Source organism: Quercus lobata, chromosome 1 (assembly GCF_001633185.2).
Source record: "Quercus lobata isolate SW786 chromosome 1, ValleyOak3.0 Primary Assembly, whole genome shotgun sequence".
In the NCBI taxonomy this organism is placed as follows: domain Eukaryota; kingdom Viridiplantae; phylum Streptophyta; class Magnoliopsida; order Fagales; family Fagaceae; genus Quercus; species Quercus lobata.
The window spans coordinates 28,911,872-28,927,708 of NC_044904.1; the positions used below are offsets into that span (position 1 = coordinate 28,911,872).

At 37.7% G+C, this 15,837-nt stretch overlaps 2 protein-coding genes across 2 annotated transcripts; both read right to left on the minus strand.

Moving 5' to 3' along the window:
* Positions 1-2,085: 2,085 nt before the first annotated feature.
* On the minus strand, positions 2,086-5,617 carry LOC115985859 (E3 ubiquitin-protein ligase MARCH1-like). The gene is made up of 2 exons (XM_031108759.1): positions 4,792-5,617; positions 2,086-2,565 (listed from the first exon to the last, which is right to left on the minus strand). Exons 1-2 carry the CDS (start codon positions 5,181-5,183, stop codon positions 2,343-2,345), a joined length of 615 nt encoding a protein of 204 aa, XP_030964619.1. The 5' UTR covers positions 5,184-5,617; the 3' UTR covers positions 2,086-2,342.
* A 2,843-nt stretch (positions 5,618-8,460) lies between these two features.
* On the minus strand, positions 8,461-10,424 carry LOC115952347. The gene is made up of 3 exons (XM_031069537.1): positions 10,345-10,424; positions 9,909-10,238; positions 8,461-8,721 (listed from the first exon to the last, which is right to left on the minus strand). Exons 1-3 carry the CDS (start codon positions 10,415-10,417, stop codon positions 8,465-8,467), a joined length of 660 nt encoding a protein of 219 aa, XP_030925397.1. The 5' UTR covers positions 10,418-10,424; the 3' UTR covers positions 8,461-8,464.
* Positions 10,425-15,837: the final 5,413 nt, after the last annotated feature.

Genomic DNA, 15,837 nt, shown 5'->3' on the forward strand with positions numbered 1-15,837 from the left:
GATGGGACTTAGAGAACAGGAATGGAAGCTCAGGAGAGATTATGAGATGAGATTGCTGAGAATTTGAGCTAGAAATAAGAGAACAAAGAGCTGCTGAGGATTCATGGGAAGGGAGAGAATAGTTGAGGGTGAGACTATTAGCAAGAAAGGAACCTATCAATAAATATATATATATATATATATATATATATATATATATTTGAGATGGGAGAGAGTGTGATGCAGGACAACCTAGGCTTCCCACTTAAATCAATCCACGGTTAAACCTTAGGCTTCACCTCCTAAGTGTTGTCTGAAATCACCACCAAATGCAAACACAATTTGCACAATAATCTTTGATTAATAATAATATAATTTGAATACAAAATAATCTTTTTATCTTTAATAATAATAGTTTTAATACAAAATAAATCTTTTTTATAGAGAAAAAGATAAACATCCATGAAACGAATCCTAATCAAACTCAAAATACTAATCCTGACTAATCCAAATGCTAAAGATAAACCCAGATAAAGATAAAAGATAATTAGTAATTACAACTATAATAAAGATAATCAAATGTGGTGTGGTATCCGCACGAGAGCTTCTGAAAATATCAGCAAGAGGTACTCAGAAGCCATAACCACAAAAATCCAATTACTTGCAGAAATCCTTTAAGCACCCAATTATTCCAAGTAGTGCCAGCTCAACGGGTGAGCCAAATAGGCAACCGCCTAAGGCCTCTAATGAAAAAAGGCCCCTAAATTTTTACCAATAGAGATATTCCTGTACCAATAGAAGTATTAATTAAGCCCTAAATATTCACCAATAAAAAAAAAATTGTTGTTTTTTATCAGAGAAAAACCAGTTAAAGAAAAATATTTTCACTGGATGGGTCAATCATTTAATCTCCACACATAAATGTTAAAAGAATTCATTAATCTTACACTAGTAAATAAATTTATACTCAAATTCTATTTAGAAATATCAAATATATAATTTTATTAAAATTTTTATTAATAATTTTTTAGTATTTAGTTACTTCATTCAATAAATAGTGTTTATTTTAGTTGTATAGTCATTAAATAATGCGATGGGTTTGTTTTAATTTGTAATTTTTTTTAAAAAAAAATAGATTTTAAAATTAAAAAATAAAAATAAAAACAAAAGTTAAATAAATATTCTATTAATATTCAAAGTATAAAAATAGACCTCACTTAAAGTTGTTGCCTTAAACCCCATAATTCTTTGAGCCGGCCTGATTCCAAGTTACTTTGCTATTAGTATGTTGGAATCTATTATGCTGACTACTGGTTGCTTCTTGGTTATTATGGTTGGCCGCTGCATCATTATAATTTGACCAGTCTGCTTTTGATAATTCAAGTAAACCCAAGTTGTTTATTTTCAAATCTATTGTTTATGTTGAACAGAGAACCTATCCCCCACACAGCATCGTTTGGGTTAGGGTAAATTTTATAGCTGGAAGGAGATGATTCTTGAAACATTTTAACTCTTGTAGCATTTTAATAGTAAGGTACTAAGGTGTGAGGCAAACGGCTTGCATTCCTCCCGATAACTTCGCAATAAGTACAGAGAAATTTATTATGCTTCATGACCTGTTTTCTACTCAGATAGATTTTAAAAAATTTGGCCAGATAGATTTGACCAAAAAAAAAGATTTTAAAAAATAAAATAAAATAAGAACTAAGGTGTCAGGACAATAAATTTGGACATAGCCTAGCCTTGATTTGTAGCTCTTTGATTACTGGGGCTACAGGGGACAGTGAGACAATACATACTGACTGTAGGCTGTAGCCTGTTATATAGACAAGGTCATTTAGGGTGAGCAATAATACTAGTAGCACAATATGTGTCATCACTTGCTAAAATGGTACATTGTTATTGGAACATCCCTTTCACATGTATTCCCCAGACATAATATTTGAGATCACTGTCGGTCCTTGCTGGCATTTTTCCTTTGCCGCTTGACCATGATAGTGCAGTCTACAGTCTACACCAAGAATTTAACAGATAAAACTGAATGCACAATGTAGTTGCTGAATATCCTGTGCACATTCTAAACATTATGAAAGAGACTTAAATATAGGCATCAGAATTGCTGCTTAATTCAGAAATTGCAAGACAAGTAATTGAATGGCACAAAGAAGCTTTTATTATACATCATAACATACATTTCAATACTAATTCTAAAGAATAGTACATGTAGTCATCGGTGGATGTAAGTTATCCATACAAGCACAAGGAGAATGAGAACTGCAGCTTCACCTCAGATCATGATAGGTTACTAACTTTTTCTTTCTTTCTTTTTTCTTTTTAATATCTTCTTCTTTAATCTCATGGACTCATGATAGAATTTTAAAGTGAAAAAGCCACGAAATGACAAAGCCAAGGACCAAGCAGGCCAGTAGGAAATTCATTATGCGGCGGCCATGCCAGATGGTTCGACTCTCAACAAGTATCACAGGTGCTGATGATGCTGAGGGGGCAATGGCAGTGGCATTGATTGCTTCATTTCTCTGCTCACCAGCAACATTGAGTGCAATGGTGCCACAGATCTCACAAGTTCTGCCAAAAGTAATTAAATTAATTAGAAATAACGAAAAATATTATTGGTATATGAATCAAAACTGAGTAACTCACAACTCATTGAAATAAGGCATGAAGCAAAAAAATAACAATAAGGTAGGAACTAGGAAGCAAGTTTCAAATCCAAATTATGGATGTTCTGAATTTACTGCTCTATTCTGTCCATTCATCAATTCAACTTACCAAAGCATGGATAAGTTTGTTGTGATCAAATGCCAGAAATATTCTTTGAACAAGAACAGCAAAAAAATTATTGCATCTAAAATTTATTTATTCTATATTTATAGACACACACACATACACACCAGGGTTTAAAAAGATAAACAACACAGTCAATGGTGCTCTTGAACTGTAAATTTGGCTAAATTGTGATCTACATATCACTGAAGAGTTATACTATTTCTTTTACAACGAACAACCTTTTAGGAAAAAGTATCTTTAGAAATATTCAAGCATGCAATTCTGTTAATTTCTTCATTTTCAATTACTAATTCTTGTAAAGTCAAGTTAAAGGGCAACATATTCGTAACATGGGTGTAGCGAGAAATTATAAGGAAAGATGAAGTACAAAATGAAGAAATTTGTTTAAAGATTAGGATAGCTCCTATAGTTGAAAAGAAAAAGAAAGAGTTGCTTGAGATTGTTTGGTCATGTGCAAAAGACAACGACCAATGTATCAGTGAAAAAGTGATTTGATTCAAGTTGAGGGAATGAAAAGAGATAGACGAAAACCTAAAATAACATTGGTAGAAATAGTTAAAAAGGATAAGTTGTATAGGATAACATAGCAAGAATACATATGGTCATCCCCGATTAATCTGATGAGAATCCATAGCCAACCCCAAAGGTCTAGGATTAAGCTTTGTTGTTGTAGTAGTAAATAATACAGCATTCCACATTTTGAAATCCTCAACTTAAGTGATGTCATAAAACAATATCAGCTCTTACTTACACTCGACCATGCTTTAGTCATTAGATTTGCAGTCACAATGTAACTTATAAAAAATATGAACATTCTCAATCTCCTCTATTTTCCTATTAGCAAAAGTTGTAGACATGACCAAGACTTGTTGAACTTGCATATTGAACCAAATGGGCAGCATAGGCTGGGAAACATTTAGTATTTGATTAACTTTTAACATGTAGTGTCTACACACCCCTGAAGTTGGTATAACTACCATGGTTATGAACATAAGAGGTTCTTATCTTAGTACTGGTTAGCTGAAAGAAGCAACAGAAAAATGAAAAGAAAAGGTGGCTGAGATGACTTTTAAACAGCGTATCCTACAAACACCCAAGATTCAGACAAAGGGTTGCATGAGTTAAACAGGAGAAGTCCCTCAAAATTCTCTCTCAACTTGCTACGAAATAGGTAAAAAGATAAAGACAATCATGACCATCACGTGAAAGGAACTCAAGCTAGGTAGCTAGTATAATACGGTTAAATGAAAGAGGCAGGCACAAGCAAGATGTGTTGGGGACCCTTATAAGGTAAGCAGGAAATTCTGACTAGTGTAGCTGTATATATTATTTAACAATTTTTAAAAACCTTTTACTGTAGTTGCGATTTTAAGTTAAGAGATCAAATGGGAGCTGACGGCTTGTGATAAGAAGATAAATCACTTGGGAGGAAATGGAACTCTTTATCATTGTAGTGAATTCATGAATCAAGAAGTAGGATAAAAATCAATGCTTTCCCTCTTTCAATTAAATTGTTCGTGCTAAATTCAAGATTTAATCTTCTAATTTGCCTTTTTCTCTATGAAGATACAAGATTTGCATTTACTTTCACTAACCTAAATTATTCAATTAGGCTCAGTTGGAAATTTTGTCTTCTTGACACCAACAATGATGAACAAATAAGATTCTATTATTCCTTTCTTTCCTTTTTCTTCCCTTTCTCAGAAATCAACAGAGAGATAACAGAAGAAAAATACACAAGCATCAATAGTTATATTCACAAATTCATAGCATACAGTGCACATAATGAACAAAAGAATTAATCCCATGATTCCATCTTTAATAATTCCAGTAACAAAAAACCGAAATTAACCAACAAGTGGATATTCAGAATTTATCACACACACATACACAAAATTTAATAAAACTAACACTTTACAAACACTTACATATAGAAAGTAGAAACACACAAAGCCATAAACATTGATGAGCAAAATATCATAGAAAAAATAGACTTATACTCACGTATTTCCCTTAATCTTGAACCATGTCTCAGCACATTTTTTGTGAGCAGCACCCAGATCACCTTTACAAAGACATCCCAACTCAATTGGCAACCCAGCTTCTCTATTACCCTCCAAAACCAAATGGCAAATCCTACAATCTCTATCCACTTTACCCAAATGCACTTTCACCTCCACAACCCCACTTTCCAAGTCCACCTCTGACATACAAATTGACCCAGCAGAAGAGTCCCTCTGAGAGTCTGAGACACCTTCAATCTCCAACGGCGAGTGCCATGACTGGTCGTCGGAGTCGCCGGAGAGTGACACGTCACTGCTCCCAGTAGCAGAATGTCGATAAAGGCAGGCACTTTCACAGCCTGTGACAACATGGGAACCCTCTAAAGCTGCCATCTTGAAAAACCCAGAAAGAGAAATGTCATGGAATTGTGAGACAGCGCGTGGAGAGACTTAAAAGGGAGACTTTTTTTTCTTTTAAATGGGTTTAAGGCATTTTTGTTAAACTGAGAAGTAAGAGAGAGAAAAGGAAGGTGGTGCTTGCTTGGGTTTGGTTTGGTTTGGTTAAAGCTAGGAGATGTGGTGTCTGTTTGCTTGCTTTTATGAAAGATCAGAGTCTTCTATCTAGTTGCCCTCTTTGCTTTTATGTATAAGTGTGTCAGTTTTTTAGAGCAGTGTTGGTGAAAAGGAAACGCTGGAAAACTACAGTTTTTTGGTGCAGACTGCAAAGGAGAACAATAAAGAGAAGACTGTGGGGGCAGCGTGAGATTGAGGGTGTTCCTAAGGATGACATTACAGTAGTACAATTTTTTCTTTTCTTTCCTCCTCTCTTTCTTCTGATATTTTTTGGCCGTGTGTTGTGGGGACTGTGAGACAATGAGATTGTGCATGAGTTTGACCGACAGAGACTGATCTTCCTTTCTCTCTCTTTTTAGTTTTTATTTTCATCTATTTTTAGTTTTTACCGTTCAATTTTGTTAGGGTTTTTTTTTTTTTTGGTTAATATATTAAGGATCATGTTAATGGATATCTTAAGTAATTGGTAATAAATTATATTAAGAAAGTTTTAACACTATTTCACAAGAAATATAAAAACTATCAAAATAAGTAATAATTTCTCATAATCAAACCTAATTTATGTTTAACAAACAACCTAAGTACCTAACCAACTCAAATAAAAATGGTGGCTATGATTGCACCGGAGACAGAGCAGGATTTTATTGATGAGAGGGTGTTGTGGCATGTGGAGAATTGGACTTATTTGTGACGCAGGACAATCAGGACAATCAAAACAAAATTGAAACAACAGAAAAATAAAGGGATATGACCTAGGAGTTAGCAACTAGGCCTTGCTTGGAGTCAGCACCAAGCGAGGAAACCACTAGAAGTCAGCATCTAAGGTAGACCAGGAGTCAGCATCAGACCAAAGAAAGACCAAACGGCCATTTTTTCATTCATCATAATATCAATTACCTCATCAATGAGTACAATAGATTACTTATAAAGGATTGCTAAACCTCTAGTTCTAATTGGCTAGAAAACCCTAATTGTCTTATTACAAAAATAACCTTGCTTCCCAAATTAAAATACTAATAGCCCAATAAACTACTAGGACCTAAAACATAAAAATACAATTGACTTGCGAACATAAATAATATTAAATAATAATTTTCTCGCATCTCCCACATCATTCTCCTCTAGTTGGAGAAAACTCGACCTCGAGTTTTAAAGCATTGAAGGATTAGGATGCTGACAAATAACACTTGCTTCAAGTCTGAAATCACCTTAGGGAGCACAGGAAAAAGAAAAACCTTGGAATTAGTATAATCTCTTCTTGAACCTTATAAGCCACAGGAAGCACTGTGGTTTTAACCTCTTTGACTTCACCAAGATGTTGATCTTCAAGGACTGTGGAGGGTTGATCAGAAGCATGTTCAACAACTTCAACTTTCACATCATGTGCACCCTCTAACATAATACTCTCTTTAGGCACCATCTCTTCACCTTGCTGCTCTTCAATAGATTCATTTCCTTGCACACATGTTAAATCAACACTTGTTGAGGCATGTATGTCTGTGTCAACATTAGGCTTTGGTGTAGCTAGAGAATTCTCCACGACCAAGATATCATCATCAATGTTGTCTTCTATTGGGGCAGCAATAAGTTCATTGTGATCTAGTATCCTTGGTTTCCCAATTGAATCGGGTTGAGTCTTCTTTTACTTCATCTGAGCAATCCTGTCTTGAACATTTTTCATGAGCTTTACAGATAATTCCTTTAATTCCTTGGTAGACAATTCCTTGGTAGATTGTTCAAAAGTGCGCTGAGGACATGAAATGGGATGAGGATGAGGATTTATCGTATTTGCTTCAACTTGAAAAGTACCACACTGAGATTGGGGTAGATACTTAGCTCGATAGTATGGTGACAAATACTTATCACAAAACTTTTCTTTCATATCTTCCCACACACTAATGGCAAGTTCATAATTCATATAGCGGAAATATTCAAGATTCTCCCAAAACCTTTGTACTTTACCTCTTAACTTCAAATTGGCATACCTAACCTTTTTGTTATTTGCAAAATTTGCTTGCTTAAAGAATTGCTCCATTCCATTCATCCAGTTGATAAAATCTCGTGGATAAGTTTCATAACCATCAAAATAAGGTGCTTCTAATATTACCATGATTCCCTAAGATAGTGCTTCAACAAATAGTTGGCAGTTGGAACAAGAACCTGGGTTGCTGTGATGTTCTCTGGACAGATATTTGCTGGGACTAAGTTGGTTGACAGGTTTGGATTTCGCGCAAGCTGGGTCTTGTATATATATATATATATATATATATATATATATTTTGAAATACAATAAAAAGAATTACCGTTTAAAATTAAAGCCTGCTAAGCCCAACTCCAAACATGTAAAACATCGAAGCTAAAGAAACTACTAGAAGCAAAAGAAACTAAAAGAGAAAACAAGCGGCGGAGCAAGCACAAAGTGGCACTGGAGTCAACGACGGAGCGGCGATATGGGCTCACCAGCATTCACGATCAGCGGTGCTAGAGGTGCAAATCGGAGCTCGCACGTCAGATTGCGGTGATGGGACCGAGCGAAGCATGAAGCGACATGGTGAGAGCGCTGTTTACAGCGAGTTGGTGCAAGTGGTTCTCGGCGGCACGAATCTAGTATTGACATCAGCAGCTCTTGTGGGTTTCAAACTCCTCTATTTCTGGTCTGGTGGTCGATGGGCTTGCGTGGGTTGCCTTCTTTTTTTTTTTAATACTCTTCTGGTTGGTGTCTATGGTGATGCTTCCAATAGATCGGTGTTTGCTCTGATACCAAATATGACGCAGGACAACCAAAACAAAATTGAAACAACAGAAAAATAAAGGGATATGACCTAGAAGTCAGCATCTAGGCCTTGCTTGGAGTCAGCACCAAGCGGGGAAACCATTAGGAGTCAGCACCTAGGGTAAACCTGGAGTCAGCACCAGACCAAAGAAAGACCAAACGGCCATTTTTTCATTCATCATAATATCAACTACCTCCTCAAGAAGTACAATAGGTTGCTTATAAAGGATTGTTAAACTCTAGTTCTAATTGGCTAGGAAACCCTAATTGCCTTATTACAAAAATAACATTGCTTCCCAAATTAAAATACTAATAGCCCAATAAACTACTAGGACCTAAAACATAAAAATACAATTGACTTGCGAACATAAATAATATTAAATAATAATTTTCTCGCATCTCCCGCATCAATTTGGCTCGGACTTCTTTGGCTCGGAAGTATTTGGCTTAGACTTTTTTGGCTCGGAAGTCTTTGGCTCAAATTTCTTTGGTTCGGAATTCTTTGGCTCAAAGTTTTTGGCTCAGACGGCTCGGACTTCTCTGGCTCAGAAGTCTTTGGCTCACATACATCCGACAAATATATACCTGTGAAGATAAAATGACTTATAAGATGCATTTTTTTTCAACAATTGAATACAAATTTTCTCATTATAGACATGTATAATTATCGATTGTTGATTGTGAAGATAAAATGCCTTATAAGATGCATTTTTTTTAACAATTGAATAAAAAATTTCTCATTATAGACATGAATAATTATCAATTTTTAAAAAATATATGTTCAATAGTTGTATTTCTTTATTATTTTTTTAATTATTTTTTATCAATAGATAGTGAGGTAGTGAGAATTGGGTTCGAACAACAAAATTTAAATTAATTTGAACATGAAATGGTTCTCACGCTGCAAATCACTTTCCTAAATATTTGAAACTATCATACTTCTTCTTTCTCCAAATTTCCTAAATTCACCCTGGAAACCTTAACATGAGTTTTGATTAATGTTATACTAAATTTTGATTTAATATTCTTTTTTCCTTCTTTTCCCTCTCTTTTCTTTTTTTATTCCCTTCTATCATTATAATTAAAAAATAAAAAATAAAAAGGAAAACATCCAAAGAAGAAAAAAAAAAGTTTCAACAGTACTATAATGTCATCTCTGATGAAAACCCAAATGGTCTCACTTAAGCAACAAAAATAAAATACCCAAAAAAAAATTTCTGTTTAGCAATACTACAGAATTTCCTAAATGATAAAAACCTAAAATACCCATATTATTAGTCATTCAGTCGTATTGAAAACAAATGAAGCTGTTGAAGCCTTACAAACTAACATGTATTCCTTTTTTCTCAAGCAAAAACAAAAAAGTATTCCTTGTTTATATAGCAATAAATATTCCAATCTTCCAACTTCAAAAAAAAAAAAAAAAAAAAAAAAAAAAAAAAAAAGAAAAAGAAAGAAAAGGAAAACAACAATACAAAGGAAGAAGCTAATAACTGCTTGTACGGTTGGACTTATAGGTCCAAGCCTATTTGGGGCCAAATAATTGTCCTATCACCGTAATTAGTCTTTTTCTATATTGTTTATAATAGGAACCTCGGGTGCACTTTCTTTGATGCGTATGAGAACTACCCCTTTGGCCACCTATAGATTTATAGCGATTATATATGATCAATGCAGTTGTATCATTATAGTAAATCTCTATATCCTACGATGAAAACAAATTGAAACAAACAAATAAACGAAATTTACTAACAGAGAAGAATAGAATTCACCTTCGGTCAAAGCCGAATTAGTGTAGAGATCAACAATGTTGAAACATGTGTTGTAACAATCAGTAGAGCAAAGTTTGGTAGTAAAGTCAGACATGAAGATGAAATCTGATGAGATACCAATAGTGAGCCTATCGACTCCACATGCACTAACGCATTCCTCATTCTCAATATATCCATGAAGCTTGTTGTCTTCAACAACCGTCTCAGATGATATACATTGGTATTCCATGATACCATCTTTGAGGTTATTCTCTAACCAGCATCGGTTTCCCGAAGCAGAAACAGAAAATGTGCAAAAATCCATAGACAAGTCTTCACATGTAAAGCCACCTACATATATAGTGCATCGAATGAGGGAAAAGAAAAGAACGTATTAGTAGTAGAACTAATAGTTATAATTTTGTTTAAAGAAAATAAAGATATGAACGGATTATACCAAGAGCTACTTGAAGTAAAAGTGAGAAAGCAAGGTAGAAGATCAATGCCATTTCTAAGAGCTTTGAACTCATAGAATTGCACGTTGAAATGAACGAATAAAGTAAAGATGTCTAGCCTAACACGGTACCGTGAGGAGGATAATCATAGTTGATTTTGTTTTTTCAAATTCAAGAGATTATTAGTTAATTATCTTTAGTTATTATCAATATTAATTTCAAAAGCAATTATGAGTTATCATTAGAAATTTAGAATTATCACAAGCAAAACTCTTTATCAGAATTCTTGTAAAATTTTACTATCTATCTAGAGTATTTTAAATTAAATGGATTAAATTTGCACAAATAATCAATATATAATTTGAATTGAAATAAATAGGTTAAATTTTTTAAAACTTTCTATAATTTTTTTTTTTAATTGCAGCAATGTTCAAAACTCCTTATCAAAATTTTTTTAATTAAAAAGCAACCTTTTTTTGCTGTTTTAATAATTCGGAGATCAAAATTTTATCTTAAGCTAGGCCGGCCCAAAATAATTTGAGGTATAAGTCAAAAAATTTAAAGAAACCTTTTTTACATCTATATAATAAATATCACTTGAGACTTGAGAGCATAGTTAGTAACATATGGTACACGTATGATACAATAAATATACAGACGGTTATAATTCGGCATCTTTCAAGAAAAGTACATTTTAAAAATTCGGCAGAAAAATGCAAAAACAGAAAAAGAACGATACATATATAATACGAGTATAATATGATCATATTTTACATTTTCGGAATAAAAAGACGGAAACATTAGCAAATACTTTTTTGGAGATAAATATGATAATTTAACATATTACAGTTGTGGGGTCAAAGAATTTGACAACCCCGACCCACTTTATACTAAGCTCAAGGCCCACGCCGAGGAGGAAGAAATGGCTGAGGACAAATTAAGAAAGCCCAAATGGCCCAGAAACATCATCGAGGACAATCCTGTTCTCGGCCAACCCAGATCCTAGAAAGAAAGAACGGCACGCCATTGATGGCAGCCTCCCAGAGCGTCCCAAGAAAAAGGACAAGTACCGTAGGATAGCCACAGGAGCATGGTGTAGGAATTGTTCAAGGAGAAACTGTCACCTCTGCATTAAATGCCCACAACTAACGTCCTGACCGTATTAATGAGGAAATGACCCCTGAACAGTGCGGTCATGGTTGCTGTAACTCACAGAAAGTTTGGGAATGTGGCTGATGGGACAAGCACTCGAATAGTGACCTGTATGATCAACAGATGGAGGGCCAAGATCGATTGTAAGGGGATATATAATGTGAAAAATCCTCCGAGAATGGGGGATCGGGAATTAGAAGGAGAAGAATAAAGCAGGAGCAATTTGCACGACCTTGGAAACCTTGGGAACCAAGCATTGAAAGAATAAGAAGAACAACAAGTCCCTCGGAAGAAATGCCCGAGAACAGAATTTCATACTTTAGCCTACGTCCTTGTTATTCAACCCATTCATAACCATGTCTAGTTGTTGTAACCCTTACTAAGACCTAGTTCTTAAACTCATTCTCTATAAATTTATTGTATTGGGCTAGTTGGGTTTGAGTTCACTCATCTAACAGTAGAAGTGCTCAAACCCAGTCCCCATAATTGGCGTCGTCTGTGGGAAAGAACTTGTGTGTTAGTAAGGGCAACAATCAAGCATGGTAGGATCAGGCCCTCATCAAGCAGGCTCCCATCAGTCTGAACCGGCTAGATCCCAACAACAAGGTAACTTTCCCAACCCTGAGCGTGATTGAAATGAAGAGAATGGAAGGTTTCGAGAGGGAAGTATGCACACCACTCAAACCAGCAGAAGCCACTCTTGTGTGGGTAGTCACATGCTCCAGAGACAAAATAATAACCGGTCCATGCAACCAGAAGAAGTTAAGATTCACATATCCCAGAGACAAAATGATAAGCAGGTCATGCAGCGAGAGATAGACGACTTAAAGAGAAAGCTGCGCCATGCACAGCGAAGGCGATCTCATTTTAGCCTTGACATGCCCTCCGATGATGAAAGCGATGATGACTACAGGCAAAGATCTAGAACCCCTCCAAGCGAGACCTTCTCTAAAGAAGAAGAGCACTACCGGAGGCGTAAACGTAAGAGCCCACCTCCTAGGAGCTTGGGAAACGATACCATGAGCAGGACACTGGATCAACTCTCCAAATCACCTTTCACAAACCACATAGAAGGGGCTACACTTCCTCGACGATTCCAGCAACCAACCTTCACCCTTTATAACGGCAAAACAGACCCCGTGGAGCATGTAAGCCAATTTAACCAAAGGATGGCTGTCCATTCTAAAAACGAGGTGCTGATGTGTAAGGTTTTCCCATCTAGCTTGGGACCAGTGGCGATGAGGTGGTTCAATGGCTTAAAGATGAATTCCATAGATTTGTATAGGCAGTTAACCCAAGCCTTTGGCTCTCGTTTCATTACAAACAGCAGAGCTCCTCGGCCCTTGAGTGCATTATTGTCTTTATCCATGCATGATGGAGAGACCTTAAAGGCCTACTCGAACAGATATTGGGAGATGTATAATGAAATGGACGGCAACTTTGACGATGTCGCCATTAGCACCTTCAAAAATAGTCTCTCAGCCGAGCACGGCTTGAGGAAGTCTCTGACTGGCAAGCCTGCCACCAGTGTACGCCAATTGATGGATCGGATCGATAAGTATAAACGAGTAGAGGAAGACCAGCTGCAAGGTAAGGGAAAAGAGAAGGTTATCCCTTAGGAGATGAGGGATTTCAGGTCGGACTGATATAACAACAGCCGCCGAGGAGAGATTTCATAGGGCAATCCGGAGCAACCAACACGTAGACTGTCAATGCTGTATTCCGAGAACCGGTACATCGGGTGTTGGAGAAAATTAAGAACGAGTCGTACTTTAAGTGGCCAAATAAGATGGCGGGAGAGTCCACAAGGCGCAATTAGAACTTTTATTGCCAATACTACCAGGACCACGGAGAACTGCAAGAACTTCTGGAACTATCTGGACCAACTAGTCTAAGAAGGAAAGCTAAAGCACCTCCTGCATCATTTCGGGGGTCATCAAGGCTAGGCCCATCAGGAACCCCAAAGAGATACTGCCCTAAGGCCACCCGTAGGGACGATCAATGTAATCTTGGCCGCGCTAGGGAGAACAGGCACGCGCCCTTCACGAGTGTTGTCTGTGGCTCAACTGCTTGCCGAAGAGTCCCGGCCAGAGCCGAAGAGGGCCAGAATGAATTTTCACCCAATCTTGAGTTTTTCAGAAGAAGACAAGATCAAAACCACCCAGGCCCATGACAATGCGCTATTGATCACTCTCAGAATCAGGGACTACGACGTGAAAAGAATGATGGTGGATGGTGGCAGTGCGGCCGAGGTTATGTACCCCGACCTCTACAAGGGGTTAAGGTTAAAACCGAAAGATTTGATGCTCTATAGCTCTCCTTTGATGAGCTTCGACGGAAAGCTTGTTATTCCAAAGGGCATGATTAGGCTACCCATCCAGACCGGCCCAGAGATAGTGGAGGTGAACTTTATAGTGGTGGACACCTACTCTCCCTATACAGCCATCGTCAGTAAGCCTTGGCTCCATACCTTGGGGGCTGTTGCCTCCTCCTTGCATCAGAAGGTAAAATTCCCGTCAGGGGACCAGGTTCTCGAAATCTGTGGTTGTCAATCCACGGTAAGGCAATGCGTGGTGGCTACCATTTCATATCGGCTCGATGCGAGCTCCTCAGCCTCAACTGAAAAGAACTTATAGCAATCAAAGGCCCCGGTGTCGCCTCCTAATACAGCTGCCGAGGAGGTGAAATGTGAAGATCTAGAGAAGGTGGTTATTGGTGGTGACCCGGAGAAGTTCTTTTAGGTAAGGGCTCAGCTGCCTCTTCAGGAAAAGGAGGAGTTGATTGAGTTTCTCAAAAGAAATATTGACATATTTACATGGGATGCCTGCGATGCTCCTGGGATTGATCCAACCTTCATCTGTCACCACCTCAATGTCAACCCATCCATCACTCCCAAGAAGCAGCCACCCCATCGTCCGTCAAGAAAGCACGCCGATGCGGTTAGGGACGAAGTGGCGAAGCTAAAGCGTGCAGGGGCTATCAAAGAGGTTTTCTACCCCGAATGGTTGGCCAACACCGTGGTGGTCAAGAAAAAAAGTGGAAAATGGCGGGTTTGTGTAGACTTCACAGACTTAAATAAAGCATGCCCAAAAGACCTGTTCCCCATACCTCGGATAGACCAGCTGGTGGATGCAACAACAGGCCATCCTCGGATGAGCTTCTTAGATGCCTTTTAAGGCTATCATCAAATACCACTAGCCCTGGAGGATCAGGAGAAGACGGCCTTCATGACACCTACTGGGAACTACCATTACAAGGTAATGCCATTCGATCTGAAGAAAGCAGGGTCCACTTATCAAGGGATGATGACAAGAATGTTCGAGCCGCAGTTGGGCAAAAGTATCGAAATCTATGTTGATGATATGGTGGTGAAGAGTAAAGTGGTGTCCAAGCATTTAGGAGACCTCGGCAACACCTTTGATGTCTTAAGGAAGCACAAGCTGCGCCTAAATGCTTCCAAATGCTCATTTGGTGTGGGATCAAGCAAGTTTTTAGGCTACATGGTTACTCATAGGGGAATTGAGGTTAACCCTGACTAGATCAAGGCTATTAATGATTTAAAACCACTACAAAATGCCAAGGAGGTCCAAAAGCTTACTGGAATGATCACAGCCCTGAATCGATTCATTTCCAGGTCGGTGGATAGATGCAGACCGTTCTATCTCTTGATCAACAAATGGAAGGGATTTGAATGGTCCGAGGACTGTATTGTGGCCTTCTAGCAAATCAAGGAATACCTATCACGGCTACCTATCATGTCCAGTCTTGAGGCCGATGAAGTCCTATATGCATATATTGCTATGGCCCTTCATGCTGTGAGCTTGGTGCTAATACGGGATGAAAATGGCCTTTAAAAGCCAGTCTATTACATGAGCAAGTCGCTACATGAAGCTGAGGTCAGATACTTACCCCTGGAAAAAGCCATACTGGCTGTGGTCCATGCTACGCGAAAGCTTCCCCACTATTTCCAAGCCCACACAGTGGTTGTTCTAACCCAACTACCCTTGAAGTCCGTACTTCGGACCGCTAATTACACTGGAAGGATTGCCATATGGAGCACAATTCTGGAGGCTTTCAACATCAAATACATGCCTCGGACCTCTATAAAGGGCCAGGTCCTAGCTGACTTGGTGGCTAAATTCGCTGAACTACCAGTAGAAATAGTAGCAGAGGAGCGCAACATAGATGGAAAATCGGTTGGAGTAATCTCTATGCCAGGACCCCCATGTTGGAAGGTGTACGTTGATGGCGTAGCAAATCAAAGGGGGTCCGGAGTGGGGCTAGTCCTAATATCTCCTGAGAAGACTATCATAGAGAAATCCTTGAGACTTGGGTTCTCAGCC